At 42.0% G+C, this 16,420-nt stretch overlaps 1 protein-coding gene across 3 annotated transcripts in view; it reads right to left on the reverse strand.

Moving 5' to 3' along the window:
* Nucleotides 1–6,257: 6,257 nt before the first annotated feature.
* The window catches only part of VDR (vitamin D receptor), a 108,999-nt gene continuing 98,836 nt past the window's right edge, over nt 6,258–16,420 (reverse strand). For all 3 annotated transcript variants that reach the window (XM_066615283.1, XM_066615286.1, XM_066615285.1), the window contains 3 exons: nt 14,731–14,882; nt 12,011–12,127; nt 6,258–10,499 (listed from right to left, as the gene is read on the reverse strand). In XM_066615283.1, coding sequence (XP_066471380.1) covers nt 10,240–10,499; nt 12,011–12,127; nt 14,731–14,882 — 529 coding nt within the window. In that variant the 3' untranslated portion in view covers nt 6,258–10,239. The remainder of the gene's footprint in view (nt 10,500–12,010; nt 12,128–14,730; nt 14,883–16,420) is intronic.

Below are 16,420 nucleotides of genomic sequence, written 5' to 3' on the forward strand. Positions count from 1 at the left end.
GCGTCTCTTTTCTAGGCTGAAGAGGCCCAAACGCTGTAGCCTTTCCTCATAAGGAAGGTGCCCCAGCCCCGTAATCATCTTAGTCGCTCTCTTTTGCACCTTTTCCATTTCCACTATGTCTTTTTTGAGATGCGGCGACCAGAACTGGACACAATACTCCAGGTGTGGCCTTACCATCGATTTGTAAAACGGCATTATAATACTAACCGTTTTGTTCTCAATACCCTTCCTAATGATCCCAAGCATAGAATTGGCCTTCTTCACTGCCACCGCACATTGGGTCGACACTTTCATCGACCTGTCCACCACCACCCGAAGATCTCTCTCCTGATCTGTCACAGACAGCTCAGAACCCATCAGCCTATATCTAAAGTTTTGATTTTTTGCCCCAATGTGCATGACTTTACACTTACTGACATTGAAGCGCATCTGCCATTTTGCTGCCCATTCTGCCAGTCTGGAGAGATCCTTCTGGAGCTCCTCACAATCACTTCTGGTCTTTACCACTCGGAAAAGTTTGGTGTCGTCTGCAAACTTAGCCACTTCACTGCTCAACCCTGTCTCCAGGTCATTTATGAAGAGGTTGAAAAGCACCGGTCCCAGGACAGATCCTTGGGGCACACCGCTTTTCACCTCTCTCCATTGTGAAAATTGCCGATTGACACCCACTCTCTGCTTCCTGGCCTCCAACCAGTTCTCAATCCACGAGAGGACCTGTCCTCTAATTCCCTGACTGTGGAGTTTTTTCAGTAGCCTTTGGTGAGGGACCGTGTCAAACGCCTTCTGAAAGTCCAGATATATAATGTCCACGGGTTCTCCCGCATCCACATGCCTGTTGACCTTTTCAAAGAATTCTATAAGGTTCGTGAGGCAAGACTTACCCTTACAGAAGCCATGCTGACTCTCCCTCAGCAAGGCCTGTTCGTCTATGTGTTTTAAGATCCTATCTTTGATGAGGCATTCCACCATCTTACCCGGTATGGATGTTAGGCTGACCGGCCTATAGTTTCCCGGGTCCCCCCTATAGTTTCCCGGGTCCCCCCTATAGTTTCCCGGGTCCCCCCTTTATCTGGGATGTGGCAGCCTCTACTCCTCCCATGCCCTACTGGAAAAGGAAGAGCAGGATGGAAGGGAAGAGAGGGTCTCCAACAATAAATGGTCAGTATCTTTCCTTCCACACTTCCTGTTACCTGCACATGCCCAATCTTGTCTGACCTTGGAAGCTAAGCAGGCGCCTGGTTAGTACTTGTATGGGAGACCGAGTGGGAATACCAGGTGCTGTAGGCTTATACCAGGGTTGCCCAAACCCCGGCCCTGAGGCCACCTGTGGCCCTCGAGGCCTCTCAATGCGGCCCTTAGGGAGTCCCCAATCTCCAATGAGCCTCTGGTCCTCTGGAGATTTGTTGGAGCCCACACTGGCCCAACACAATTGCTATCAGCGTGAGGGCAACTGTTTGACCTATTTCATGAGCTGTGGGATGAGGGCTCGCTCCACTGCTTGTTGTTTCACATCTGTGATGCAGTAGCAGCAGTAAAGGAAAGGCCAGCCTTGCTTTGTGCAAGACCTTTTATAGGCCTTGAGCTATTGCAAGACCGTCATTCATTCATATAAGTTCATCTTTAATATATTCATTTATGTAAACTTATGTAAATGTATTCAAATTTTAAATGTAAATTAATTCTTTTTTCAGAGAGACTATGTGGCCCTCCTGCCAAAAACTTTGGACACCCGTGGCTTATACCATAGTCTTTCAAGACTGAAGGTTGCCAACCACACTTCCTCTTCAGCTCTCTGCCCCAGTGGCACAGTTAAGGCATCTGCTACCTGGGGTCAAAGAAGGTTATGTAGCCCCACTCCATGACAAAATAAAATTTAATTAAATAAGTAAATAAATAAAAAGTATGCCCCTTATTGGTTAGAGATAACTATGCTGGGGTGAAGAGGGACAGTTATTCTCTCCCTGCTAAATATAAGAGAAGCACCACTAGAAAAAGCACCTCTTTACCCAGTTAGCAGAGGTTAACTGTATTATGATACATGGAAACGAGAGCTGACTCATATTAACACCTTATTGGTTCCCTGCTGTATTATAATTGGTTCTCAGAAAAATCAGTCCCATTGGTCAGTTTTGAGTTAAGGAAATCCAGTTTTCGTTACATAAAGCAATTGTGTTTTTAATTTTATGGTTATTTGGCTATAACTTTTGATAAAATAGAGACATTTTGACACAGTTTGATTTACTGCATTCTGCATTAAATTCCACTTCAAATGGTATATAACATGATGGTGTTATTCAAAAATACCAAGGTTTTCACAATTTTGGCCACTAGTGTAAAGTTCAGGTGGTTGTCCCCTAAAGCTTGTTGCCTGGTGTTACCCCCTGCACCCTCTTAGCTTTGCCACTGCCATGCCACTCTTCTGTTTTCAGTCCAGAGAGTAGAAGGAAGGAGAAGCAGTAAAGTGATCGGGCAGAAATGGTAGGCCCCCCCCCCCCACTTGCCAGTTAGTTGCTTTGCAGCCTCATGGATATGCCAGTCCTGGAGATACACAAGAACAATGACCTGAAATCATTCCACTATTATGCTTTCATTAACCCTTCCCAGTGAGAACCCATCCAAGGGTGGTGATTTGAAAGCTTGTCATTGTGCAAAAAACAGTGGGATATATTAGATACACAACATTTTTGAATTGACGTGCACGCAGTATTACAATTTTATTAATCCTTTCCCAGCCAAAATACATTTTAAACAAATATTAGATTGGAATGACTGGTCCTAAGACATTAAAAAAAACAAAAACAACTTACACATAAGAGCAGACTAAGGGCCCAGTCCTATGCTTCTCTAGCACCCAGGGCTACTATGGTGCTAAAATGGCTACCACCGTATCCTATAGAGCCAGGGAAGAAGCCATAGATCTTCTCTGAGTAAGGGAACACATTACCCCATGTCAAGCAATGGCGGCCCCAGGGGGTCTCCTTGGATCTGTTCAAAAACTGCAAATAGTGCAGAACTTAGTGGCATATGTAGTTGTGGGGGCTAGGCAGTTTGACTCTGCAAGGCTGCTAGTGTGTTTCCAGGCATGATTCATGGTGCTGGTTTTTAGCTTTAAAACTCTTCACAGCTTGGGACCAGGGTGTCAGAAGTACTGCTTTCTCCCATATGAGACAACCCACCCCTGGACAAAGTCAAACTGCCTAGCCTGGGCAAGGAGGATTTCAGAACCTCAACATATCTAGGCTGAATTGGACCATATAACACAAACTCTTTGGAAAAACTGATATTCTGATCAGAAGATCAACGCAACCCAGGTGGCAGAATGTTTCACAGGCAATTGAACAATTTGATTCAAGGATAAAAGTTTTCATCCCAAAGAATGTAACTAACGGCATAGGTAGGATTCTGCAGAAGACAAATTTGAGACCAATCTTTAAGACCACTCAGAAAATACAGTAGAAATTCCATTCAGCAAAAGACGCAAAGGACCCCCACTCCTTGTCAGGGATTTCTAGAACCCCATGTAGTTGTGGTCAAGTGTACATAGGTGTGATGCAAAGGAGCATGAATATCAGGGTAAAAATATGAGAGGCACTGTTGGTTGCTACAGGTTGACAAACCAGCAATGGCTGAACACGTGGCAAAGATAGGCCATAGGATGGATTTCCAACGTGCACAAGTATTGTCTCCAACTATCCAATACCACATTTGAAATTACAGGGAAGTGATAGAGATACAAAAGCACCATAACAATTTGAACAGGAAAGAGGAGACTGGGCATCAGCAATGCTTGGTTACCAGCTCTTAGAAATCCTAGGATCCAGGAATTTGGAACAGGAAAGGAACTGGGTTGCAGAAAGAAAGTGCATAGTTCTTTAAGGAACATACAGTGAACAAAATCTGTGGAGTTATTGTCAGTTGCTCTGGGGTGAGATGAACAGTCTGTGGTTAGTCCTTTGAAAATGCCCACCATAGTCATGGGTGAAATGTTAGGAAATGAAAATCTTCATAGACCATGACCAAAAAGCCTGAATAGTTCTTACTGCAACACTAATATTGTTGTTAGCTACTTTGGGTGTTTTATTGCAAAAGAGAAAGGCAGGATACCAGTGAGTTAAAATAAACTTCCAGGAAACCGGACCAATCAACTTCATGTTCTATTGGACTAACTGGGAGTGAAATAGCAGGCTAAAAAGTCCCCAGATCTCTTGTTCCTAACTCCCCTTGGAGGACGAAGAGTGGTTTACTGGGGGAAAAAATGGGGACAGAACACCAGCTCCTGAGTTCGACAGAACAACCAAAACCAAATTTGACTACTTGGGGATTATACAGGAGCCCAAAAATATCCCAAAATTCCTTATTTTGCCAGTATCCATACTGAATTATAAATAGCAATCTCATAACAAGCTGCCAAACCTCCCTTATTTTGGTATTCTCATACCTGTTCCTGGCTCTACATGGTTTTTGGGGGGGAGGGGATGGAATACTAACTTCTCAAAGAGGAATCTGGAGAAGCTTCCTGGCACATTTCATCACTCCCACTGAATCGGACTTTGAGTGATGCCTGAGGACCACACATTCCTATCTACTGTTTGCTAAAAATGCATTTTTGACTGGGAAGGGGATAATAACATTCTAATATTGCATGTATGTCATTTTCAAAATACTGTTCTTGTGTCTCTAATACAGCCTGCTGCTTTTTTGCATGTTATCAAATGTCCATTCCAAATGGGTTCTGATGGGAAAGGGGCTAATAAAAACACAATATTGGACTGGTTTCAGGTCATCCATCTCCAACACATTCCCCTGTTCTTTGCATCTATTTCATTTATTAAGGGCCCATTCTGTTTGTTTTTACACTTCCCCAAAGATCTGTATAGGAGGGCACTAATCCAAAAATGGCATTAGAAAGAGGATTAGAACTAATCAAACAAGTTAATGTGTTTAAGCGTTGATCTGGTTAGAATGTCTGATCACTGGATGATGTTGGACAGTCATTCTCTTGAGCCTAACCTATCTGACAAGGTAGTTGTGAGGATAAAATGAGGAATTACATATGCTACCCCAAGCCCTTTCAAGGAAGGATTATTATTAACAGTATTTATATACCGATTTTCAATGGTGGGATGGGATATTTAAAAAACTCTTTCTGGTCCCAACATTTTTGCCTGGCCCACAGGTGTACACATTTGATCCCTGTTGCATATATGAAAACCTAAAGAGTTGGCACAGACCCAAACAGCCCAAAGCTGCCTCAGGGTGCCCAAGAATGGGGTCAGGATCTGCTATAACTGCCAGGTCCTGGCCCCATGCCCTGTTCTCCCACCACCTGATTTCTCTCAGGCTGCAATCCTTTCCACACTTTCCTGGGAATAAGCCCCATTGACTACAATGGGGCTTACTTCTGAGTAGAAATGCATAGGACTGGACTCTTAAAAGCTCAGCATCCCACCTGTGACAGAAGTGGGGACAGTTGGCAAGGGGGAGGGCTGAGTATGGGGGGAGGGGAAGAGGGAGGCAATTGAGAACAGCTGCCTTTGTTTCCTTCCATCCCCAAGTGTCAGGCTGCAGAGTATTTGCATAACTCTATGCAATTTAGCATAACGCATTTTTTCTTAATGGAACTCATGCACATAAATAGGCTGCACCTGTACTGTACAAATTGTGTAACACTGCGGGGAGTCTCACCCAGATATCAGGAGAACTGTTCAGAGACAACTCTTCAGATATCCATAATTTGTTACAATGCCCTGTATTATGTACAAATAACCTGCTGGAATCTTGAAAAGACACAAATTCAGTTATATAAGATTTGGACAGCTGTTGAAATAGAAAGTAAATTTTTAGACAAATCCAAATAGGATATAATTTATTGTAATTCTGGTTTTTAGATAAGGTATGTTAGAAATCTACCAAATTAAAAATCAGCATGTAACCAATAAGACAGCTCTGGGATTTAATCCCTAAATTCAGATTTTCTTTGGGATAAATGAACCTAGAATTAATAATATGCAACATATTCCTTGAAGTAGAGGCTTTGATCTCCTAAATGTAATATAGTATAGAATCGTTTGAGTTGATTCTCCATTTTTGATCATTTTTAATCCAATAAACCAGTGCAAGGAGGAGGACCAACAGTGAATTGTCCATAGCTTACTAGAAAGCATCATGACAGAAGATGGATCTTGCCAACCCTCCCTGGTTATGAACAGTTAGACTTAATCCCAGAGACACTAAACAAGTCATTCAAAAGAAAGGAGTTTTTTCACAAAGCGTACATTTTTAATAAGGTAACAGCATATTTTACTTACAACTATTAAAACAGTATTCAATCATTCTTTATCATATCAATAAGGCTCTGGAATAATTTTTTTTATTAGATCTCTTTAGAAAAAAGCCCAAATGTGTACAGAGGAATAAAAAGATAGCACTCGCCTCTAAGTCTTCGTCATTATCACCATCACTATAATTAAAATATAGATTTGTCTCTTTAAATCATTCTATTGATTTGTATAAAGTGCATTGCATGACAATTTAAATTACACAAGGCAACAAATGAGAGATGATCTGTGTTTCACATTTGGAAAGAAATTAGTCCTCTCTTACTGTACAGGTTTGGCTTTCACATGCAAAATTGGAAAAGAAAAAAAATAAATCCCAGCATCTCTCAAGAAGAGCAGCTTTGATTCAAATATAATTGTTCTTAAAATATCTAAATCCATTTTACTTTTTACAACAGACCATTACCAACCTATATTAAATAGCTATTTACACATTCAATTATGCCATAAAATTGGATGCAAATTGTTCAGCCTAGACATCACTAATGGATTCAGCAGAGGTTTGAGGGTCCAAACCTCTCACCCAAACTGATCTGGACAATATAGTGGCCAGGGTTACTCTCTTCAATAACTCACTTATTCAGATTTATAGTCAGCTCTGTATGCATGACTCAGGGCAGATCACCAAAGATGAAACAAAATTATTATTCCCAATAAAGGGAAAAAAGGGTTGTGGTAGGAAAAGGGCAGTGGAAAAACAGAGAAAGCTCTTTGACTTTGAGAGATGAATGGTAGGGTTTTTTCCCCACATGGAAACCAGTTTTTAAAAAATAACTCATGTACAGCTAACCCAGGTAGCAGTTTGATCCAGCTGCATACAGCATTATTTAAAAATATTACTCTGCAAAAGCAAGCATTAGAGTATTGGGAGCATGGCTGATTCTACTCCACTTCTCCTTGAGAAAACAGTATGTGTAGCAAATCATTTAGAATCCACAGCCATGCACCCCTTTAACCTTTGAGATTATTCCCTGAGATGGGAGTCACTGGATCTGAATTTTACTTTCATTTTACTGTGTTTCTGATATCTGTCATACTTTTAAGTAAGGTTTCTGTTTCTTTCCCAGAAAAAAAAGAATGACAAAGGACTGATAATTTCTCATTACAAATAATCTAACAGTAAAGTTAAGAAACAAACTGAAGGTTAGCCTGGCATGGTCTACAATGCCTTCAACTTTTATGTGGCAGGGAGATTTACAGTGCGGCCACTGTGTGCCCAGCATTGAACACTACTGTTGGAAAAGGAGTCAGATGCCTTTAAAAGACTTGGGGGGGGGGGGACTTATACTGGGGAGCTATCACTGGTTATGACTCTGGTATGTATGTCCACTGTGTTTGCAGACAAGCATCTTCCTTTCACATTTTATGAGATGCATGATATAAACATGAGGTGGACACCCTGTAAGCCTATCTGCCATACAAAACGATGGCCTGATACGCAGACATTTTGCAAGTACACTATAGCATCCTAAATAAAGCTATTTAAGTTGCTTATACATTTGGTATGTCTTACTGTAGTAGTTGAAGAAGTTAATATTTGCTCCTGCAACTCAAGTGGCAGAGCTGTGAAAAGGAGAGATCTGCAAGTTGCAGGTACAAACATGTATAAGGAGACTTGTGGCAAATAGGAGCTCTCTTTTCCTCACTGCATGGATTTGGTATGGTTGTACTGTTTGGGGAGAGGGAGAAATCTGCACTTAGCACAGTGATTTATTCCAAGTGGGTGGTCTGCCCTTGTGCCAACTCCCAAGTTAAGTACATAAGGAAGTTAAGACTTTGATGAATGCTTCCAATCCTAGTAATTTAGACTAATTTAAGAGTAAAATAATCCACTCATAACTCTGGGGAAGATTCATGGCTCTAACTTAGAGCTGAAGGCCCTTTTCTCCATATAAGAACTGCTTTCTATCATACTGTCCTACTGACACCTAGTGACCAAAAGGGAGATCTTAATCCAAAGAGGATACTCTTACCTCCACCTTGTTATACAGTCATATATGCAAGTTCTACCCATTTTCCGGATTTGCTAAGCTAACTAGCAAAATGCATGCTTCTTGTATTCATGGAACTTACAGCCCAATCTTTACTGACTTTCTAGTGCCAATGCAGCTGTGCCAACTGGGTGCACACTCCATTCTGTGGTGATAGGGGCAGTCATGGAGGCCACCTCAAGGTAATGGAACAAATGTTAGGTGACTGCATTGCGACTGCATCACTGCTGGAAAGTTGGTTAGGATTGAGCTATTAATTTATTAGGCGATAGTCTGTGGCTGAAAACAGCTCGAGAGCTGCAGCTGTCACAGTGAACCAACAATAAATATAGTAGTGTGCTGGTAAATGTGTTTGCAATGAATACAAGTTTTACAAGTAGGTCACCAACTATCTGAAATGATTAGGGGAGAACTTTCATTTATAATCAGCTTTGCTCTCTCTTCAGCAATTAGCTTTCTTTTCTGTATGATTAACAGTGCTCTCTCACCCAAAAGCTTGCATATTCCTACAAAAAGAAGTTGGACTAATAAAAAACATCATTTTGAATTCCCTGGGACCAGTGTGGCAACAGCTATTTATATGAATTGATTCCCCACATAGACAATAACTAATGTTGATGAAATATTACTTTGCTTGTTAGCAGACACTAACACTGGTGTCAAATCACCATTTGCTTGATTTTTCCAGAGGTTTGCAAACTCACAGTGAGCATCTTATAAATGGCAAAAATAAGTTAGTTTCAGTATCCCTGAGTGTGACTAAGGATTGAATCAAAAGGTTATGGCCCCTCAACATGGAGGAACCTGGAAATTGCTTTTGCATGCTAGTGCTTCAATGTGGGGGCTCTCACCTTTGGAAGCTGTTTTGCATGCGTTTTGACTTAATGGCAATCAGTCTCTCCACATGAGTTTACTAAATCATTACCCTGAACAAACACCAACCTCTCAGACAGATTAGAAGTTAGCTTAATACCACTGGTTCATTTGAAATCTCATCTTGGCAGCTGGTAGTGTTTGAAACTGTACAAGGACAGAAGTTGCAACAAGGGCATAGATTTTACTGGGATCATTTTTCCACATTGCTTCACAAGAGGACAATACTGAGATCTTGACAAGGGCTTGAATATTCTCTCAAGACCTCTAACAACATTTCTACTGTGTGGAGCTGGCTCAAATCTCCTCCTCCAATAATGTATTTATTTAGTGTCAAGTGCATGCCAGACATACCCAGGCACACTAGACAAATTGGTGTTTTCTCTTTTTCCTTTCTGAAAACAGAAAGTTGACCCCCATAATTTATTCCAGTAAACAATAACTTTCCTATTCATTCTTAAGCTAATAAATATTTTCATAGTTCTGAACAGCTTTTCCATTTGACAGAAAAAGATGGGGGGGGGGGTTGGAGTGCACATGTTACACTAATCAGCCATTTCTGCATGCTATAGCAATTCTAGACCTAAAGCGCTTAGCATGGTAAGGCAAGAATATCTATGTCCAGTCTCTCTCCCAGTTAGGCCTTTGATTCCATCACTAATGTGGAAGCTCTTACTCAACCATGACCTTCCTTCACACACAATACAGAAGTTTCTGCTGCTGGTTTTAAAAGCTCAACATTGATGAAAACAACAAGCAGTTTCATCATGGCGAAGCAGCAAATGAAAAAAGCTATTCAGTTTCAATTGGCAAGGGCAGGGCCAAGCTGGTGGGTTGCTGCTCAGCAGCAATGCAAAGTCTGAGACTGAAGATGTACAAACTATGCAGTCCCTCTGGTAGTGTGGGGGAAAAATTATAACTCTTGCTGATAGAATATACAAAACTTCACTTGGGTCAAAGCTCTTGGCTTGCCACCCGTGGGAAACCAGGCTGACTCCTTCCTTTACTTCAATGATGTTTCATCCCTAATCATGCCATCAGGAGATTTCATTGCCAAAGACCTCAAGAACAAGTGGAGTGAGTTGCATGCTGTGCTCAGGCTGGAAGGAGAGGCAGCGATATTGCTTGGAATGCTCCTCATTCAGGCTCCTGAGGTCTGCAAGTTTCTGGATCATCTTGGGGTACAGCAATCGGTTGCCTGGAGGTGGGTGCCGGCAGAGAATATACGTCTGCAGGATTTCTGAGAGCTGATCTTGGATGGACTCCACAAGAGCATTGTCTTGCACACCAGGGCGGTCTAGGAAACAGAGCACACACAATTCTAGAGACTGAGGTGTACACAAGGGCAAAAGACAGGATCCAGGTATTGCTTCAGCATGCTCCACTGTCTAACAAGATGTGCAGAGGGAACACACCAGTGAAAAATTTGCAGTATAGGTTGAGCCTACTTACCCGCGGATGTGGCTTAAAGTGGGTCCTCTGGACCCTTACTGAGCCATTTCAGCGCAACCTGAAGCCTCTGGAGGTGACCGGAGCTCTGCTCTGCACAGCCTCCAAGGGCCTCGGAATGGCCTCCGGAGGTCCTAGAAGGGCACTTCTGGTTTTTGGTGAAACTTGAAGTGGCCTTCTGACACTTTCTGAGGCCTTTCTGTGGCCTATGGAGGCCGTGCACATTCTCCACAGACCTCAGAAAGACCTCTGGAGGTCCTAGAAGGGTACTTCCAGTTTTTGGCCAAAAAAAAAACTGTGCAGCTTCCATGGGCCTCAGAACGGCTCCGGTCATGTTTGGAGCTTGGTGGTGTCTGAAATTTGTGTGACTTGGTTTCATGCGGAATTTGGTATCCATGAGGGGGGCAGAAACAGAACCTTGCGGATAACGGGTCCATGCGGATAACGACAGGAAGGGTTAACCTGTAGTTAACTGCAGTGTAACTACCTGAATGCTGTATGTTAGGATTCTGAATCATTAACAGATACAAACATATAGACACTCCTCTATGACCAAGAAAGTGCTCCTACATCACAGATTCCACTTATTGACCAAGAGAAAAGAGTAGCTTTGTCATGAAGTGACCCCAATAATTCCATGTTTTTCTTATGCATGTTAACCTCAGTGTGTATGCAGCACTTGTACAACATTTGTACATATGGGGTACACACCTGTGTGTGTGATTTCCTTTTTTATTTTTTGTTTTATTAAATACAAATACAGAACATTAAAAAATAAAGATATTACAAATTGTGTGCCAAGTGCGGAGATCTCAAACTACATTTCTTTGCTCTACTACAAAATCATAAAAAATTAGTTATCTTAAACAATGTACACTTATTAAAAAGTACATTTTCAACACAAAAAGAAAAATGAGAAAAACATAAAAGTTAAATCCCTTATCTACTCATCGAATCCATAGCTTATTTGGCACTTTTTCCCTTCAATGCACAGGAAGACCATGAATGGTTTCCAATTGCCCATAAAAGTTTTTACTGACTTATCTTTAAGAAGAATTGTAGGTTTATCAATTTCTGCCAAATCCAATACCTTTAGACACCATTCTTCCAGTACAGGTATCTCTGAAACTTATGTTCCTTCTTGTTTTTTACACTTCCAACATCTATATGGTGTATTTTCATACATTTTTGCCTATTTACCTGGAGTCAAATACCCATGTACAAATACAAATGTGTGTGTTATTTCCTATGCAGAGATTATTACCACATAGGAAACCTATCATGAAAAAATGGCTAACAAATGCCACCAGTCTCTGAGGGCCAGTCATTGAAAAATGAGATGATAAGAGTGTCTCTTACCCGGAGAAAGGATGCAGATGGCCATCAAGAGAACATGCTCTTCTTCATGCAAATTCAGTTTCTTCAGGTTAATTTGAAATTTAACAAGGGGCTCAAGCAATTCCAGGTTGTGGCCAGCTGAAATAGAAAAACAGTCCTTTTGAGATGCAAGTAATACATTTTTCCTAAGCTAGCCAGAAGCAGAGCAAGGAACAAATTTAATAAACGTTCAGGTCAATCAACTTTACACAAAGGGGTTGGTCAAAGAACGTAAAAACAAAGAGTCTTATGGCACTTGAAAACCAACAGATCCATTGTAACTTTTAGGTGCCACAAAATTATTTGTTAATGCTGTTGCAACAGATTATCATGACTATCCTCTCTAGATGCTGTCAACCAACATACAAAATCCTGCCTATCACAAAAGAAATGAACTAATCAATGCTGTGTTTGTGTTGCCAGAACACGCCTAGCTGTTTGTTGCCATTTTCAGGCAAGCGAGACTGTCACACAAGATTGGGGCTAGTGCCAAGATTGGGGCTAGTGTAAGCCTGGGAAGAGAGAAAGTCACACATGGCACTTTTTTACATTTTGCTGTAAGAAGACTTAACCAGTCAGGTGGCTAGTGGTCCTGGGACAAGAACCATCTGAATGGGCCATCCTACCTCACTCTCAAGCAAGCATATCAACTTCCAAATCCCCGATTAACTGGCATCCATGAAGACTTGTCTTTTTGCATTCATTCCAAAACTTGTGAATTCAAGTGTCACTTGCTCCTTCTGTCCCATCCCCCCATCTTAAAGTTCCCATAGCATCACACAGAAGCATAGCCATCATTTTTCTAGGACTTCGGAGTCACGTCCATTCTAGTTTCTACTTAGATAAGTTTAGGGATGCCTTATTGGTTACATTAGTTTACATACTGCTTAGACATTTATCTTTCTAGTAACTTCAAGCCAGGAGCCCCAGTTGGCAGTTCCTAATTAGATTATTAGGCAGACAACTCCTAGGCGCACCCTTTTAACTATCACCTGAGATAAAAGCATCACTAAAGTCTTGCCTTTTGTCCACCACTAGCCTCTATACCAAGCATATCCTGATTTTAATTTTGTTTGAATTCATTTACCTGCATTTGCAATGTCAGAGTTAGTATCTCTTCTGAGAGAAACATATCCTGTCCAGTTTCCCAATCGAGATGCCTGGAATCAGATGGGAAAATCTAGCTTGGTGTGACTCAAGTCAAGAGTCTCCACCCCCCACAACTCGAAAATGAGTCAAAACGGGGGCACTTGCCAAATTGCCCTTTCGCAACTCGATAGAACTCGTGTTGAGTCGCCCCCTTTAAAAACCCAGCCGCGGGGAAAAAATGGGGCTGCTGCCAAGGGGTGTGTGTGAGTATGGGAGTTCTCCTTTAATATTACCCTGTTGTCCTGTTCCACTGTAAACAGGGCAGGAGGGGGTGGGGCGGACTGCGTGACAGTGGGGACAGAAATTGCAAGAAGGAGGAGGATCACATGCAGCAGCTATAAGGCTTACCAGGATGACCCTATCTTTGGCAGTTCTATTCAGAAGTAGACCCACTGCATTTGGTTATTCAATGAAGGTTCCTCTGCCCAAGTAACAAAGGAGCCAAAAAGAGCCATTTGCTCAGAAAGCATGATAGCTCTAAACCGCCTTCTGCCCGACAAGTGACTCCTCCTCCTGCCTCCCTCACCCAAAGAAAATATCAGAACACCCATCCTGTGTCCAGTGATCATTGGTTCCTTCCTTCCTATCAGAGATGGGCAAAAGAGCTCATTCCCGTCTCCTGCCCTATGCAAAAAGAAAACATTAACCCTTCACTGCCTTCTGGCTGGAACTTCCATGCTGCTCTCCCGGTGTGAACGATGACCCCACAAGGTTTTTCATGCTACGAGAACGGTAAGCAAGTACACCCAGATATAGATAGACTTGAGTCTGCATTTGTGAGGACGAGTGCCGAATCAAGGGGCCCTTGACTCAAGTGTTTTTCCGAGTCTTCCATGTGTCCAACTCACGAGTCCGCAAATCAGCAAAAATGCACATTTTCACGACTCAAGTTCAAGTCACCTGACTCGAGTTCCCATTCCTGCCTGGAACCAAGTGTGCCGTCAGCTACACATACTGAAGAGAAGCCCAGCTCCACTGAAATTGCCACGTGGAAAAGGTTTGGAAAGCCCTTGCTTGGAAGCCTGAACCCTGAGCACTTTCTAGATTCTTCTGGGACCTCAGAGAACCTGTCTGGCATCACAACTGCATGGAAGCTTGCTCCAGTTCCAGAGCTCCCCTCTGAGGTTATGTTTCAGCAGAGGTATAATTTCCCTCTTCTGTCTCCCTTTTGGCTCCACTGGAAGTCATTCTCTGCTTTCATGCTCCTAATACAGGCTTCACAACACATTCCCCTATGCCTGGGCCATTTATTCTCTCTCTTTCATATCAAGTCTGGCCTTTTTATAGTGACATGCAGCTAGTCCAGAACAATAGTTTGTTATGCATACTTGTATATTTGGCTTAGACAAATTCCCCAATATTTGTGTTGGTGTCCCTCTCCTGGACATGCAATTTCAATGCTCGTGTATGGGCAAGTGTTTGAGCAAATGTAGTAACATCAGCATGGTGCTGAAACTAGTAATCACTGAGCACCATACACAGAAAGGAGATGTTCCAATCTTGAAGACCACATGTGGTCATCGCAAAGTCATTCACATCTGAAACGACTATACCTTGAGTGACATCACTGATTTTGTATTTGTAGTCATTGCTACCGCAGGTCCAAGACATATCCTCCAGTGAAAACGACTGATTTGAACGGAGCATGATTACTTCAATGGCACTAGACTTCAAGAGAGCAATCTGGTCCTCTGCTGTTAGATCTCTGCATTTTGGAAAGGAAGAAAATATATTTGAGATGTCAAATTATCCATCATCGCAGTACAGTACTCCACACTGTACTAATATAACCCCTGGATTAAAATCTCCATCATCTCTGAACAACCAAAGGCAACAACCTGCTACCTGGATTTTGATTTTGTTTGTAAATAAAACAATCACAAAAATGCCATAATAGGGAAAGTATGAGTGGAGGCAAACAGCACACATTCCTGCCAGGCAGCTGATCCACTAGCCATATCAAATCCCCAGAGAGAGGTACCCTGCACCACAAGTTGCAATCATCCAATTCTCAGCATGTGCTCTCTCTGCTTCTAATACATCTGTTCCAAAATTGGCTTCTCTTCTCTCCTTCATCATACTCTTCATACATCAGCCCCCTTAGCTGAAGTGTGATAGGAGAGTATGTCACCTTCCATGCTCTAATCACCCAGTGTCATTTCAAATGCAATCCTTTTCAGCTGAGACAATCCACGCATATGACTGAGAATCCAATGCTGAGTCATCTCTGTCCAATTCAAAAGCTTCAAACGTCTTTCTCAAATTAACAGTGTTTATATTTCAGTGAAAAGTCCCAAGGAATGAATGTAGTGTAAACTATCTGCATAATCTGGATTCATGTCCAAGCTCAACAATAAGTCATGACTTGCCCACACATATCCCTCAGCATGTCACCAGGTGAGAACTGAGTGAATCCTTATTCAACTCAGCCACGTGACAGAGAGATCATGTGATGGCTCCAGGAATACTCAGTTCGTGATCTAATCTGTAAAAAGCTCACTTCATTGCAAGCTAAATGGGTGAATCTGGTGAGTAGTACTTGACTCACTTTGGCTCACAGCCAAATTGAATAATTTGCTCCAGCTGCATCTGACTATTAGAGGAGGGATGTGAGAATTTGCCCTCATTTTCCAGTCCATAACAGGCCTACTTCACAGGACTGCTGTAGGGATAAATGCAACAAGGCAACAGATAATTTCTTAGGCTAAATACTTTTGTTTGGAAATTATCATAATCAGTTAAAAATGTATATTCTCTTCAGTGTTTACCATGTGCTTAGATTAACAGTCCTGGTGGAAACTTATGCGCTAATGGAGTTGTAGTTCGCATATTGATAGAAAACTGTTCTCGAACTGGCAGAGTGTATACTAAAATTGGAACAACAGAAAAAGTTCATGACTGAGTATAATCTAGTGCTGTGGTTTTCAGATGGTGGGATAAGTCCCTGGGGGAAGGCCAAATACACCTGGAAAGAGACATGAAAACAGCAGGCAGGGCCTGAGACACTTTGCTCCTAGAAGGAAAGGAGCAGCTCTGTAGCAACCAGACAATTAAAACAATGAAAAACTGCAGAGAGGCAGGGGATGTGAAAAAACTTCTGGTTGTCACAGCTCCTTTTCTGGCTGGTGGGTTTTGGAAGAAGTCCAAGATACCATGATGTAGCTCTTTTCCCATGCCAAAGTCGAATGAGTGCTATAGTCCACAGACTCTTATGCACACTGCAGTGGTCTGCATTCATGCAGC

Source organism: Tiliqua scincoides, chromosome 2 (genome assembly GCF_035046505.1).
Source record: "Tiliqua scincoides isolate rTilSci1 chromosome 2, rTilSci1.hap2, whole genome shotgun sequence".
Lineage (NCBI taxonomy): Eukaryota > Metazoa > Chordata > Lepidosauria > Squamata > Scincidae > Tiliqua > Tiliqua scincoides.